At 56.3% G+C, this 15,198-nt stretch overlaps 2 protein-coding genes across 21 annotated transcripts in view; one reads left to right on the top strand and one right to left on the bottom strand.

Annotated features, from left to right (window-relative positions):
* KLHDC4 (kelch domain containing 4) overlaps window positions 1-15,198 on the top strand; it is a 723,698-nt gene that overhangs the window by 392,559 nt on the left and 315,941 nt on the right. The gene's annotated exons all lie outside the window — the stretch shown is intronic.
* BANP (BTG3 associated nuclear protein) overlaps window positions 1-15,198 on the bottom strand; it is a 128,377-nt gene that overhangs the window by 51,949 nt on the left and 61,230 nt on the right. For all 20 annotated transcript variants that reach the window (XM_050773635.1, XM_050773644.1, XM_050773637.1 and 17 more), the window contains 2 exons: window positions 11,034-11,273; window positions 802-969 (listed from right to left, as the gene is read on the bottom strand). In XM_050773635.1, the coding sequence (XP_050629592.1) occupies window positions 802-969; window positions 11,034-11,273 (408 nt within the window). The remainder of the gene's footprint in view (window positions 1-801; window positions 970-11,033; window positions 11,274-15,198) is intronic.

Raw genomic sequence — 15,198 nt, 5'->3', positions numbered from 1 at the left:
CGGGAAAACCACTTCCTGAAGTCCAGTTCAGAAAGAGACCCCAGGAGAACTCCAGGTGATCTGGTCTGTAACTTGCAGGACCTTCCAGAACAAAGGGTTCTGGCCGACAAAGACTCCACTGAACAGGAGAGCTGGCCCTGCCCACGGCTGCCCTCGCATCCTGACCCCAGCCCCAATCAGAGCTCAAGTTCCAAGAGCCGCTGCCAATGCAGCTACCGTGGGGAGCTTTAAAAGAATAGTTTTCATTCAAATACTTATTAAAATATTTTGAGATGTCTTGGGTGAAAGGCAATATCAAGTCACATTGTCATTCCTAGTGAAAATTCTCCCAAGGAGAAACAATCCCCCCAGCAATGCCTGAGAGACAACTGCACGAGAACTGCTTCCATTATCTTGTGGATAAATCCAACTAAGGCCATGAACTCAAAGTAAAAATAAAGCACAATTCAGAATCCACCCCACCGCTCACCCGGAGTCACCAGGCAAATCATGAGAATACAATGGTCGGCAGCCACATGCAAAGGCCTCGGCCTCCTTGCCCCCATCCAAAAGACTTCCAGGAGGTCCAACAGGCCCTGTGTGAGGAGCCTGGAGCAGGCCTGAGGCTGTCTGTGTGAAGAGCGCACAGGGCCAGGCACAGGTCCTGCGGCTCCACTGCTCCGTGTGCACCACACAAGCCTCTGGCCTCAGCTCCCGGCAACTGCTAGAGCCTCCGCCCACACTCTGGCTGCCCCTAAAAATGCCACCAGGCCAGCTGCCCTAAGCAGGCAAGGGCGGCCTCTCCTGTGGCACGAGGCCTACCTGAGGGGCAGTAGGAAGATGAGTTCGGCGTTCTCCGCGAGAAGCTCTTGACCGCCAGGCTCTGGCCCCGCTGTTTGCGCCGCCACGCCGTGCGACACTTGGAGTCAATGCTCTGCTTGATTCGGTACCAGTCGGATTCCGTGATGCCAAATTTATAGAAAAGGTGACCTGGAAGGACATATCCAAGGAAAAGCGGTGAGGCCTGCTCAGGATGGCCATCAGGAGCTGCCTGGCTGCAGAGCCGGGGCCCGCTGAAGAGGCCTCACCCAGGCACCCCAGCCGGCCAGGCTGGCCCCATCCTCCTGCAAGGGTCCAGAAAGGCCCGCTGCACAGAAGGTACTCAGCTGGCCCACAGGCGGGGCTCCCCATAAGATACAAATGATCCCTAAGGGGTCATGACATGCTCTTTCCACTTGTTTAACTTCTCGATCCCTCTGACTTGGTCTGCCCACACCAGCTGCACACTTGGGGCTCTCACAAGATTCCCAGACCGTCCACGCTCCAACTTTCCTCTGCCCTGAACTCACAGCAGCACCTAAGGTCCTGCATGCCCAGAGGATGAGATCAGGGACCTCAACAATTGAACTAGAATTTGTCGGTCCTCTGCTTACTCACGCCTGCTTGGCCACCGCCCTCCCTTCCTTCATGTCTTGGCTCCACCATCCCTCTGGATAACCACCCAGCCCTCCTGCCCTCCCGCCCTCCTGGGCTCCCACCCTCCTCCCACTTGTTTTGTCAGAGCACTGACCACCTTCCAGTGTTTGGAGAATTCATGTATGTAGTTTACACTGTTCCCCTCACAAACACAGTTTGGAGAATTCACATGTGTACTGTTACTCTGGCCCCCTCACAAACAGTTTGGTATTATTACTCTGTTCCCCTCACAAACACAGTTTGGAGAATTCACATATGTATTGTTACTCTGTCCCCCTCATAAACACAGGGGCCTTTGTTGTGTCCACCCATGCGGGTCAGGCACCTAGAACGTTCTCGCGCGCAGTGGCTGCTCCCGTGTAAACAGTGATTACAACAGACCGTAAGACACCCTCCCATGGCTGCTCAAGACTGGGGCTTGTTTACGTCATTCCCGACACCTCTCTATCATGCCTTCTCAACCAGAGCACAACCTCCTCACGGGCAGGGCCTGTGTCCTCATCCCTGGAGTCCCTACACCACAAGCCGAGTGGGCACAACCTACTCTCACTGTGGAGCCAAAGCCAGGTGCATCGTCTTCCCGGGGCTCACCGTGCACACAGCAGAGAACTGTCCTGGGACCCCCAGTTCTCTACAACCTGCACTACAGAGAGCTCTCAGCACGCCCTGAGTAGCATCCAGAGGTGCCCTGTATTCAACAAGGAGAAAACTGAGGATCCAAAGGCCACAGCGGAGCAGGTGACAGGATGGAGCCAGCACCCCGCTGCACGCCCAGTCACTTCCCACTAGGCCACAAGACCCTTTCCCTGTAGCGATGACGAATGTGGGAATCATGGGAAGGGCTCTTCAACACACTGGCCTCTCTAGCTGGCTCATGCAACTTCACTAATTTACAGGAAAATACACGGATGGAATCCAGAATTGTAGTAATAAGATGAAGCTGAAAAGTGTCCTGTTTCAACTACCAAGAGCCTCAAGTCTGGACTCTACTGCCCAAACCCTAAAAATCTGTTCCCATTGAGACTAAAATGGTAGAAACAATCGAAACAGAGGAAGAAGTGTTTGGGTTTTTTTAAGTACTCTATTAGGTATCAAAAGTCCCTCGGGTTTTGGAAACATGCCTCTTGACTTTTTTATCAGTAGATACTTGAGACACGTTTGACTCTCTGTATAACGACAACCAACCTGTCTGTGCTATAGACAAAAAGAAACCAGCCAGGAGGGCGGGATTTGCAGGATCAGAGGGAAGAATAACCTGAAGTTGTTTTGGCAGCACGTTTTTATCCTCATGCATAAAAGAAATTATACGTGAAGCAGCAGCTCTTTGGCTTCCAATTTTCGGGTCATCTCTAAAATAATCAGAGTCACCCTCAAATCTTGGCTGGGTGACGGAGACGCCTCAGGAAGCCCTAGGCTGAGCAGCCTTAGTGACTCACAGAGGAAGCCAGCCACTAGCTGTGGTCATGGGAGAACCCAACCATTAAAATCACAATGAAATCCTTACAGGAGAGCCCAGCTACTGCCAGAGGTTGCACCACAGTTACCATAAAACCCAGCTTTCAAACTCCACTTCAACAGTTTCAGGAGAGCCCAACTACCGACTTTAGATACAAAGCAGCCCAGCTGCTGCCACCAGGAGACAAGAAAAGAAACAGCCATGCCACCAGCAGGACAATGACTTTGGAGCACGAGTCGATAAAAAGAAACATCCTCAGAACCGCCCTCCTGTTACCCTCCTACCTTCACACTCCAGGAGAAAACTTCCATATACCTCAAAGGATTAATGAGTCCATACGAAATTTAAAAACAGGTTAGTAACAGGAAAGAAAATATACCTAAAACACCCAGGTGTACGGGTAAGAGAAATGAGTAAAAACATTAACATTTAAATTCAACTTTGTAAAAATAGAGTTGCCAGTTCAAACCCTTACTCATACCTTTTAAATAAAAAAATACATATTCATCTAGTTACCCGCCACCGAGTTTCCATTGTCCTCAGACATCAAATTACCTAATTCCTTCTGATCCGCGCTCCAGGCCCCAGCCTGGGCAAATGCCCCCTGCTGGCCACCAAGGAGATCCAGAGAACAGACCAGCCGCCCAGGCACTGCCTGCAGAGCGCGGTAGGTGAGGAGCAGGAGGATCCGAACATGCACAGATGGGTGCAGGCGTCACCTGAAGACGCTACTGGACCGCAGCTGGGGCAAGCGCTCGCTTCTGGGCAGCCCTCGGGGCTCTGAGGGTCTGTGAGGGGCTCAGATTCCTTTACCTTTTGTGACAGCACTGAGCAGCTGCACTTAATAGAGGGAGCGGGAAAAATCCTATCATGATGGGATCAAAAGATCACCTTGAATTTAACTGTCATTTTCCACTTAAAGCATTTGATCTCATGTTATTTGATGGACATTTTTTCTAAAAGCCTCATAAAGTAGGAATGTCACTACTTTCACTTTGGTTTTGAGGCAAAAGCCAGAAAAAGGAGAAGTGATGTGTCCAAGTCCAATTACTAGTTAGGACTGAGCACTGGCCTTAAAGTGCAAGCTTCCTGGGCCCACCCAGGTGGAGAGGCAGCGGCCCTCACTGGATCCTGAGAACCCATGAGAGGCACTCGGGGAGATGGGAAGAACACGCACAGCCCCGCACACGTGCCTCTGCTGTCCTGAGCTCCCTCAGCCCAAGGCACCCACAGCCCCTGCTGCCAGGAGGCCTAGTCGGACTTCGATCGAGGCAGAAGTCTCCCCCGCAGCAGTGCCCAGGACAAAAGAAGAACAGAAGTGCTCGGCATCCAGCTGCTGCGGCTCATGGGATCCCCACAGCGCGGCATCACCCGGGAGTAGAACACCCCGTCCGGCCTCAGTCCCTGCTTTCCCAGCATATCCCCACACCACGCCCATCGAGGCCCCTCGAGGCCGGGACAGGCTTGCCTTCCAGGCTCAGCCAGGCAGCATCCCTGCCACTGCCCACACCTCTATTTTCCTGATGAGCTGTCCTGCAGTTCCCAAAGAGCTGAAGAGTCCCCATTACACCATTAGCTGCCTTCCCACTTTCCAGAATCCCCGTTACTGACTCTGGTGGTTCAAATCATAAACCGATTCCCAGCCTTCCATCTGTGGGGCCATGAGCGGCACTGTGGGAAGCGAGATGAGAGAGCCAGGAGGGCTTGTAATCTTGCGCCTTGGTGGGTGGCATGGGGCTTTATCAGTCACAAAGGAATGAAGAGCACCACCCCTGCTAGTGCAATCTCAAGTGCAAGGGAAGGCAGCACAAAACTGAGTGCCAACAATTGATTTCTTGAAATTACAGACTCGACGTGATAGCGCTGCCTAGAAAAACAAAGGGCGTCTCGAAGCCTCTGCCCGATGGAAGCCAGCTGACACGCTCCCTCCCGGGGGAAGCACACGCAGCCCACACCCCGCGCACCTCACATGTCCAGCCTCCAGGCCACGCTGACCGCCTTCTCCAAGCCTGCTGACTCACTCCTTTATGAGAAAAAACGATAGAGTGACACCTGTCCTCAGTCTGTTAGCAACAGAACCCCTCACAGCCACCTGCAGGACCACCTCCAGGTCACAGCATGTGGGTCAGCTGCTGCTGAGGCGGCAGCTCCGCTCACTTTTCTGCCTGCAGCCCACACTGACCACACCTTCCTCCCAGCTCTCAGTCACCATGAGGCGCTCAACGTCCCACGACAAACACCCACCCCTGCGTGGAGTCCACATTCTGCCCTTAAGGACACATACAGGGCAGCCTCACCATTTCACCTCACAGAGAACCTGGAGAAGAGACAGCACTTGACCACCCGTGTCCCCACAAAACTCATGTCCTGGCCCAGGACCCCGGAATGTGACCTGAAGGGGAACTAGGGTCTCTGCAGATGTGATTCCTTAGGTTGCAAGGAGGTCATCCTGCAGGAGAGGGGGCTCCAAATCCAGTGACTGTCCTCGTAAGGAAAGGGACACAGAGGGAGACACGGGGAAGACAGCCGTGGGGGACGCGGGCAGAGATCAGAGGGATATGGCCACCACCAGAAGCTGGGAGAGGGAAAGGGCCTTCAGAGGCAGCGTGGCCCTGCCCACACCTTCATCCCAGGCATCTGGCCTCCAGACCTGCTCAGTGTTCCATGCCAGCCAGACTGTGAGCTTTGTTCCAGCGGCCACAGGAACCTGAGGTACCCTGCAAGACACAACGGGGCCAGGACCACCTGCTCTTGGAGTGAATGATCTGAAAAGAACCACAATCATCTGACAGGTCAACCTTGAATGTACAACTTTTTACTCTGTGCAAGTGAATCCGGTCTCTCCGTAACTGCTAGGAGGTCTCGTGGAGATCTGCCACCCACAGTAGCATTCTTTAGATCACACGAGATGGGGTGTCTTCAGGGTGGCACGGCCATAGACAGCATCTTTTAGAAAAGCCTTCCGATCCGGGGTCACCGGCTTGGATGCACAGTCCAAGCAGAGGCGTATGTGAGCTGTGGATAGAAATCCTAAGAACTAAACCAATTTCTCTTCACAGAGAAAAGAGGCGAACGCTGCTGTCCTAAGAGCACATTCCTTAGGAAAATGCCCCAAGGTTTTCCAAGTTGCAATAATATGCTACTTTTGCATAAAACACAAATTTGGTTAGCTGCCCAAATTTGGGGGTCCACCAAACCGTGGGAACCCTAAGAAAGCCAACACCCCAAAAAGCAATAACCTCCCTCTTTCAATAACCTCATTTCAAAAAGGTGGTAGAGACATTACCTACTGTGTGTTTCAAAATGTAGACTTTTTTCTCCAGAAAAAGAAAATCTTTCTGCTGACAAATAAGGAGAAATTTAAATCAAAATCTTCTCCCTCGTGAGCTGCCTGGGTTGAGTGAGGACAGCCGCAGGCCTGACTGCTGAGGCTACAGGTGTCACTGTGGGCACTGAAGCAACGCAGAGAGTGAGATGGGGCAAGGCAGCCAATTCTGCTCCTGCCACTGTTCAAGCTGGGGCCTGGGAGGTTTGGTCCATGCACTTATTTGATTTGTTTTGGTTTTTTGAGCAACAATCAGCAATAAGAATGAAACTGGGCCACAGAGAGAAAAGGTAAAGCAATGCTTTTAACATTTCAACAATTCCATCTAAGCATGAGCAACACAGGTACGCCTGGCCAGAGGTGGAGGGAGAAGGAAGGGCTCCTGTTCCAATCTCCCTCCGGATTTCACTCCAGAGGAAGGAAGCCCAGTAGGTGTTGCCCGCTGCCCTCAAGGGCTGGTGTGAGGGAGGGTTGTGCTCTCTCAGCCCACACAGCAAGGTTCCTCTCCATTTGGACACCAGAGGAGCTGGGGCACAGGGAGGCACAGCAAGGGCCTATGGTCACACAGGCCACAATTATAGACGCTGACTCCACCCTGTCAGCCCCTGCTCCTGTCCCACAAGACACTGCCTTGAGGCCAGGCATGGTGGCTCACGCCTGTAATTCCAACACTTTGGGAGGCTGAGGTGGGGAGTTCGAGACCAGCCTGGACAACATGGTGAAACCCCGTCTCTACTAAAAATATAAAAATTAGCCAGGCATGGGGACGGGTGCCTGTAATCCCAGCTACTTGGGAGGCTGACGCAGGAGAATCGCTTGAACCCGGGAGGCGGAGGTTTCAATGAGCCAAGATCAAGTCACCGCAATCCAGCCTGGGTGACAGAGTGAGACTCCATCTCAAAAAAAAAAAAGACCCTGCCTTGCTCATGAGCTGCCAAGGTGGCAGGTGAGTGCTAAGAAGGCCAGGTGCTCACAGAAGCCACCACCCTGGGGGGAAGGTGGGCAGAGAGCAGTGTGTGGCCCACAGACTCCAGGCTCCTTTCTGCCCTGCCCGCCCCCCTTCCCGGGGCTTCACCCATGTGGCTCCAGCAGGATGGCTCGCTGGCCCCTGTGTCCACACTGTCTAACCACAAGGCCACTCGCTGGGCCCTCTGAAGGCCCAGTGCAACAGTGAAGACTCGGAATCTCCACCCACTGTGAATATCTGTAACAGACAGAGGCCTGGACCTGCGTGCCCAGCTCTCTGCCTGGCAAGGACACAGCGGCCACCTTCACACGAACGCCGCCCACGCCTCTGGACAGCACAGACTCCACAGTCGCTCAACAACACAGCTCCTGCCGAGCAGGCAGCACGTCCGGGCACCACCAATCCCGCTGGGGACACCACACACCTGGGGTTGCAGTCCAGGACGCTGGGTGAATGCCGCGAGCTCAGAGACACAACGGAGCTGAGACGGGCTGCAGCGAGCCACGTCCATCTCCTCCTCTGTGGCCCCGCGACCTGCTCTCTGCACAGTGGCTTACCTGCCTGCCCACAACGCAGCTGCACGGATGCCTAGTGAGGGCATGGCGCACCTCTCCCCACGACGCCCTGAGCATGAATGCGGCGTCTCAACATTCTGAGACACTTATTCATGCTTTGTGAACTATTTAACAAATATGGTAAATATACACAGAATCGGGAATTCCCCTTTAAGAAAATGCACAGGTTTCTCGGCCTGAAAAAAAAAAAGGAAACCGCACCTGTGACGTGACAGAGCTCTGGCTGCTGACACAGCACCGTCCGCAGAGCTCGCCACCACCCCACCCACGGGCACTGGCAGGAACCCTCACAGCCCGCACAGCCTCCCGCCAAAAACGCACACAAGCCCACCACGTGGGCTTCACGTAAACACAACTGTCTGTGGAATTCAGAAGTGTATGACGGGAGGTGGTGCCCACTATACAGAATGGGCCATCTCCCACAACCCACAGCAATGACTGAACTCTCGAGTTCCTGTGAAGCCAAGCCTTGCCCACGTCTCCAGAATCCCCGCACCCTGGGCACTCCTGTTCCACAGCACAGCCCGGTCCATACTCAGCAGTTGCTCCAGGCCCCTCCACATGGCCCTGAGGACAGGCCAGCCTTCCTCACGCAAAGTCACCCGAAGGTCAGCCCCACCATGACCCTCCCAGAGCTCTGCTCGAGAGATCAGAATTCACCGGGCATCTCCAAGGGGCCGGGCGCTGTAAGCGAGCCCAGGAGCCACGCCCCGGAGGGACTTCCAGCAGAATGACAGTGCTAGCGGACGCCCCTGCCAGGGGACCGTGCTCCAGAGCCCAGCTCAGAGCCTGGGGAGGCAGGGCGTGGGCCCCAAGCCACAGCAGCCTGGTGAACACAGCCAGTGACCTCAGCTGTCTGGGGGACAGCCCCGAAGCCAGCGGGCCCAGGGGAGAGGGTGGTGGCCCATGCCAGGTTCCCACTCCCCTCTCTGGCTTCCGAACCCCCATCGAGGTTGGTAGCACTTCCCAAGCAAGGAGAAGCTCGGCAGGGAAGGTCAGCTCACAGCCATCACACACAGGAGCTGGGGCCTGCCCCATTCTGCCCCACACAGGGCCTTCCACCGCCCCACGTGGACTTCCTGAGTACAGACACAGCCACCCCACCGCCATGGGCTCTGCTCTGAGTATTGCCCTGCCACGTCCCTGTCACCTCGCTGGAACATTCCCTGTGCCCAACTAAAAAAACACCAATCGCAGCCAATGCCCTGAAAGCCCAGAATCCTTAGCCTGACATTCCAAGGCACCGTCTCCAAGGCAGAGCAGCCGGCCTCCAGCCTCACATCTGAGGCCCCTGTCATCTTCCTGGAGGAGCAGGGACTCCTCACCTGGGAATAGGGCCCAGCCCTGAAAGCCACTGCCCCACACAGCACAGCACACTCATCCCACATGCCACCATCCCCTCCAAAGAGTACCCGCTCCTCTGTCCAGGCTGTGCCTCCAACTCTCAGCCCAGACTGACACTGCAGCGACACCCCACAATGCCACCTCTCAGGTTACAGACACTTCTATCTACCTGACTGCACACTCTGCTGTCAGGGCCATTTCTCACTCATCTATACATCTCAACACACTCTACACTGTGATCCACACACCAAGCACCAGCACAAAGCAACCCCCGGCTTTCAAGCTGGAAGCACATCACGTGGCCAGGGGCGCAGATGTGTGCTCTTGGCCACGCCATGCCCTAAAGCAAAGGGTGGAGAGGGCGGTGGGCCTGTTGCCCGCCTCTGAAGGCAGTGTCCTGCTGGAGCACAGCCACGGCCATGCACTGACACCTCGTTGGTGGCTGCTTTCAGAGCTGAGCAGTTGAAGAGAGACCCCAGGACCTGCAAAGCCTGAAACATCTGCTACGTGGCCCTTCAGAAGGCGGCTGCGAGTGACCCCGTACCATGACCCTCTGATCCTTTTGACCTGCTTTACTCCACTGCTGAGAAGCTGTGAGGAGGCCCCACGTGTGGTCTCCCAGGCAGTTATCTGAGATGACCCTCAGGGTCCAGGACGGGCGTCCACCAGTGTCTGACAGCTGGGGCACACGCCTGGGCCAAGACGTGGCGCATGGGAAGATGCCATGACCTGCGCACACGTGTGTGGGTGGGACCTGGCTCCACCTCTCAGCAGCTTCCAGGAAAACCTGCAGTCAGCACGACCCCCTCAGTCTTACTTAGACCCCATTTTCACAGCAGCTACTGAACAGCCGAGCCCTTCCCCTCCTCACTGCTCCTGACAGAGGCTCACGGGCCACACCACGCTTCCCAGAGAAGCAAGCCTCTTTCCTGCTGAACAGTGGCCCCTGCACGGTGAGACCCCGGACACCCCCTGCACGGTGAGACCCCGGACACTCCCTGCACAGTGAGACCCCGGACACCCCCTGCACGGTGAGACCCCAGACACCCCCTGCACGGTGAGATCCTGGACATCGAGTGCTCTGCCTCACTTGCCTTGTTGCGAGATCAGATTTACATTTCACGCTCCCCTGTGGCAACTCTCCAGAGCCCAGATTCCGGAGGCCGCTGCACCCTCCCACACCTTCCCGCCAGGGGCCTCGTATCTCTCGTGTTTGCTGCTGCTTCACTTTACATCTTTGTCAGAAGCCAGCAGGACAGCTTCTGAAGCAGACGGGCTCGGTGGAGCAAATGGACCATGTATGCTGGCAAGGAGGACCTGAGCGCCCATCAAACATCACTGAAGAGCAGCACTGCCATCGCCACTTGGAGCAAGCCCCGCTCTTCAGAAGGGAGGGAAACATCACAGGCTGGGCTGGGCACGAAAATCAGGCTTTGGAGCTCTCCTGGCTCCCGTCACAGCCAGGTCAGCACAGAGGCCCTGGCACGGCTGCTGAGACCCAGCCCTCGAGGCAGGCGGCACTCCACCCGCTGCGGAGAGGTTCAGGAGGGCCTGGGTCAGCACGACCAGGATGGCAGGGAAGGCTCCGGCTCTCCTCCTCCTCTCCCTTCCTCAAGAGTGGCCTACAGACAGGAGGCGAGGAGTTTTTTACCTTTTAAGGGTACACAGTAGGTATCTATATTATGGGGTATATGAGCTATTTTGGTATAGGCATGCCGGGCGCAGTGAGCACATCAGGGTCAACCAGGCGTCCATCCCCTCGAGCACTGATCCTCGGGCTGGGATTTCAAACTGCTTGGAGAAATGCAGCCCTGGGCCGGAACTCCTGATGCCAGCGTCCTCAGCGATGACATGTGGGTCCTGACTCAGCTCCCTGCACACCCCAGTCCCCCAAGGCGGGGTCCGACTTACACCGGATGCCATAGATGGTGAGCGGGTCCAGCTGCTTCTTCCCGTGCTTGCCCTGCCCCGAGAGGTTGGACACGGCCTGCACCTCGCGGTGAAAGAGGTAGTCCAGCAGCGTGAGCGCCATCTTCTCGGCTGTGCGGCAGTTGGTGCTGATGTGCAGCATGTCGGAGGGGATGATGGCGCAGCGCACCCGCATCTCGGGGTTGTTCTCGTCGCCCAGCCAGGTGCCATTGGGGTAATCCTCTGAAAGAGAGAAGACAGGGTCCTCAGATGGCCAAGGCTCAAATAAGCTCACACTCAGGACAGCAGAGGGTTCTGCTCAGACACACCCAGGAAAGGTGCTCCGCGCAGGGCTGGGCAGATCCCTCCTGACTTGTGACGCAGTCACCAAGAGCGCTGGAGCCTCCGACGGCTGCCCAAGAAAGAACTGACGAGGAACAGGAACGATCCCACCACCCCCAGAAGCGGCCGAGGTGTCCTTCCATCCATGTCACATGGATGAATGTGGCAGGCAGGCCGTGTCCTGGCAATCCTCCTTGCTCTGCACTGAAGGCCGGCCCCTCAGAGCTGAGCCCGCCCTGCTAACTCAGTGAAGCAAGCAGATCGCAGCGCACCTAGCGCCCCCGCATCTGAACCTCCCGGGACGGCCCTGCCTGCTGCTCGCAGAAGGCTGGTGGGTGTGTGTCCAGTAGCAGGAGCCTCTGCAGCGCCCAGGGGGAGCACAGGCCCAAGTTCGTCCTCAGGTCTGGAAGAGCTGACATCAAACAAGCTCTGGTCTCAAACACCAGGTTCTCTTCACAGCCCCAGCAGGGTAAAAAGCTTTAAAAAAATAAAAAGGTCAATGTTTGCCCACATCTGGAAGGAGACCACTTGGCACACCTGTCTCTGGGACAAGGGAGAGCCACTGCTCCTTCCTGTGTTTAGAGGACTCTGCGCTGAGAAGAGGCTGTTGGGCCCTCACCATGGTCCAAAGAGCCGAGCACACTCTACTGCTCCCTCTGCACTGTTGAGGGTCGGCCCGGCCCGGCGTGAGAAAATGGCTCTGTGTGGGACATGTGGAGCTCCAAGGGGCTCTGCACTCCTCCCCATAAAGTCCCGGCCACCACAGTGTTCTGGGCCACTGCCCTTTCATGCTCTGTGAGCCTCACGCCTCCCCCCTGGGCAGCTCCGCAGTGAGCCTGGGGTCTGTGCACTGCACCTGCTCTGACCTCCTGCCCAGAGTACTGGAATTCCTTCCCCTTCTTGTAGCCAAATTTCCTTCCCTGCCACAGACGTCCCTTAACCACGTGGAACACACCCCTTGTGATCTTGTGACCCCAAAGGTTACTAAAAACAGAAGGAGAAAGCCAAGGCCACGTCCGGAGGCAGGGGCAGGGACACAAGAGCAGCAGGGCCAGATGCCTGTGGGGCTGCGGGGCCTTGGGACCTGAGCGCCAACAGTCACACACTCTGCTCATCCTGGGCCCGGGACCCCAGCAATACCGATATCCTCGCACACAGGTGGTACCTGCCCCAGCCACCTGCACAGCGTTTGGAACCTTCCCTGGGGCCCCTCACGCCTCACTGCCAGCCATGCTCTCCCACTGGCCAGCCACTCACACCAAGAAAGATGCAGAGGTGAGGGACTCCAGCGTCAGCAGCCGGCCTGCCTCGCCCCCGTGCACAAGATGCCAGTCCTTGCCTCTGCACAGAGTGTAAGTCACAGCATGCCCCGGACGCCAGCATTCTCAGGGCAGTTAAAGTGCAGTCGCCCAGACCAGCGCATTCAGGTGTGGGAACGCGCCATGTTCTCCACTGTCAGCGAGGCCGCAGCAAGGACCCGTGGACAGGCCCACGCTCCGCACGGAGGAGACAGGGTGGCCAGGCACCTGGAGTGGCCTGAGCTTGCCTGCAAAGCACACTCCTGTGGCGATGGAGTGGGACTTCCCACCTGGCTGCCCAGGCAGTGACACCCGCCAGCCCCTCTATACCTCTCTGCCTCCCTTCCTCCCAAGCATGGGCTCTCAGCTTCCTAGCTGACCCTTCATAAGTCACTGGTCTTCTCTGAACCACAGACTCCTTCTCTGTGTAACGGCGTCTCCGAGTTGTCCTCAGGTTGACCAAGTACAGTATGTGAAAGGCTTGGTGGCTTGTCAAACTCCCTGTTCAAAGCCTCCCCGTGTGACAGAAGAAAGCTCTACACAGGATCATAAACGGGAAAACGCGCACTCCTGCTTGGAAGCTCAGCAGCTTCCCAAATAATCTCTTCCGACCCTGAAGCTGAACCAAAGTGAGGCTGCAAGAGTCTCCCCACCCCCGGCACATCCTCCCCTGTGGAAGGGTGGAAACCTGAATACCTCCCATGAGGGGCCGGGACCTAGGAGGGACCCCATGCTATGCCGGAGTCTCCGAGGCCCAGGGCCGGCTACGGTCATGCCACCCTGGGCATCGCTGCCTCAGAACGTCTGTGAGCTTTATTCTGAAATGTTCCAAAATTGACTTTCCAGCTCCTACAAGGGCAGCCAGCCCTGCCTACCGGGCCAGGAAGGCTGGAGCACAGCCAAGAAGCCGGTGGCTGCCGGATGCTCCTAGTGTGCACAGTTCCCTCCACAGGCAGCCTTTCCCATTCCCTGAAACATAAGATTTCCATGAAATATCAGAGCAGGGCTGGTCACCCTGTCCTCACAAACACACACTGTCACGGGCAGGGCAGTGTGGCTGGGCTCTTGGCTGTAGCTAAGGATAGAAAACAGCTCTAATTTTTGGAATTCAGGACAGAGATGAGTAAGAAGCATCGATGCTCAGAGGTGGTTCGGAAGTACAGGGATGCTGCTAGGAACATATGCTCAGACGTGCATTTTTTCAGAACATCCATCAGTCAGCCACTATTACATTCCACCTGTATATGAGGAACGAAATGGAAACATGTGACCTCAAGACTAATGGATGGAGTCTCATGGCAGGGGCTGTCTAGAGGCCACAGTTAGAAAGCTAAGAGAATCCAACCTCCGGGTATTTTATGACTTTATCTACAAATCCTTATGGGACACCCAAGTGCCTGGCACTGGGTCTAAAGTTCGGCATCTAAGCCCGTGCTCAGGGTCACAGGCCAATGCCATTGAACACAGCAGTGCAGCCCTGGCCAGCAGCAGTCCAGTCAGGAAGCCATGGGGAGGAGAAGGGCGGCACAGAGGGGGCCTGTGAGCCAAGGCAGCAGTGGTCCAGTCTCTGAGATCCGAAGCCACACGCTGCTCACACCATGGCTAGAGATGGTCATGGACTCCATGGGACTGATGATTTAAATGGGAATCTGCAGAGGAAACCCAAGATGTGGGAGGACCGCAGCCGAGGCAGCTCTGGAGCACTGGCGCCTGCACCACGCATTTCCCAGCGCCACATGCTTCTCCCACACGGACGGGAGGCCCCAGACACAGCTCCCCGCTCGTGCTGACCTTAGACCAGCCACAGATTTCCTGGTCAGATCTAACCTAAGGGGCTGAATCCTTCCCTGTGTCTGTCCTTGTGAAGGGAGGATTTTTTTAAATGTTCTGCCTTGGGGCCTGGGCAAGGGGCAGAGATTTGCTTATGGCCCCTGGTGGCTGGGAAGCAGAGGCCGCGCAGGCCCAGTTGGCGAACGGGAACTGTCTCACTGCCCAGTCTCCCTGACTCCTGCACCCGGGCTGGGGTCAAGCCAGGGCGACACCCTCAGATGCCATCCAGCGTGAACCGGGGCTGCGGGAATCAGCCTCGATCCCACATAGATGCTGTTCAACATGGGCTCCCAGCCCAGGCCAGCCAGGCCTCCTGGCCGTGCCAGTACAGAGCCCCAGGTAAAGGAGCACGAAAGGAGTGAAAGCCGTTGAGGCACCAGAGGAGCACCTGAGTACCTGAGTCCCTGCACAGCAGCCACCCGGTAGCTCCTGGAGCGCGAGACCTCGGCCCTGCTCCTCCTGACTCCCAAGTGCCAGGGACAGTGGCCTGCAAGCGAACGGGGAGACAGGCAGGGGTACAGCTGATCTCAGATGAGAACGGGTGACCCCAAGCAGGGAAGGGGGAAGGAACCACCCAGGGTAAGAACTCCAGAGAACATTCCAGAGTGGGGAGCAGCACCGGCCTGGGCCAGGAGAGGCCACGTGCTCCAGGAAGGTAAGAGAACCAGCGTGGCTGGAGCTACGTCCCTGCTCGTAGG

The sequence above is a fragment of the Macaca thibetana genome, chromosome 20 (assembly GCF_024542745.1).
Source record: "Macaca thibetana thibetana isolate TM-01 chromosome 20, ASM2454274v1, whole genome shotgun sequence".
In the NCBI taxonomy this organism is placed as follows: domain Eukaryota; kingdom Metazoa; phylum Chordata; class Mammalia; order Primates; family Cercopithecidae; genus Macaca; species Macaca thibetana.
Note: the sequence above shows the minus strand (reverse complement) of the source record. Positions and strands in the feature narration are given on the sequence as shown.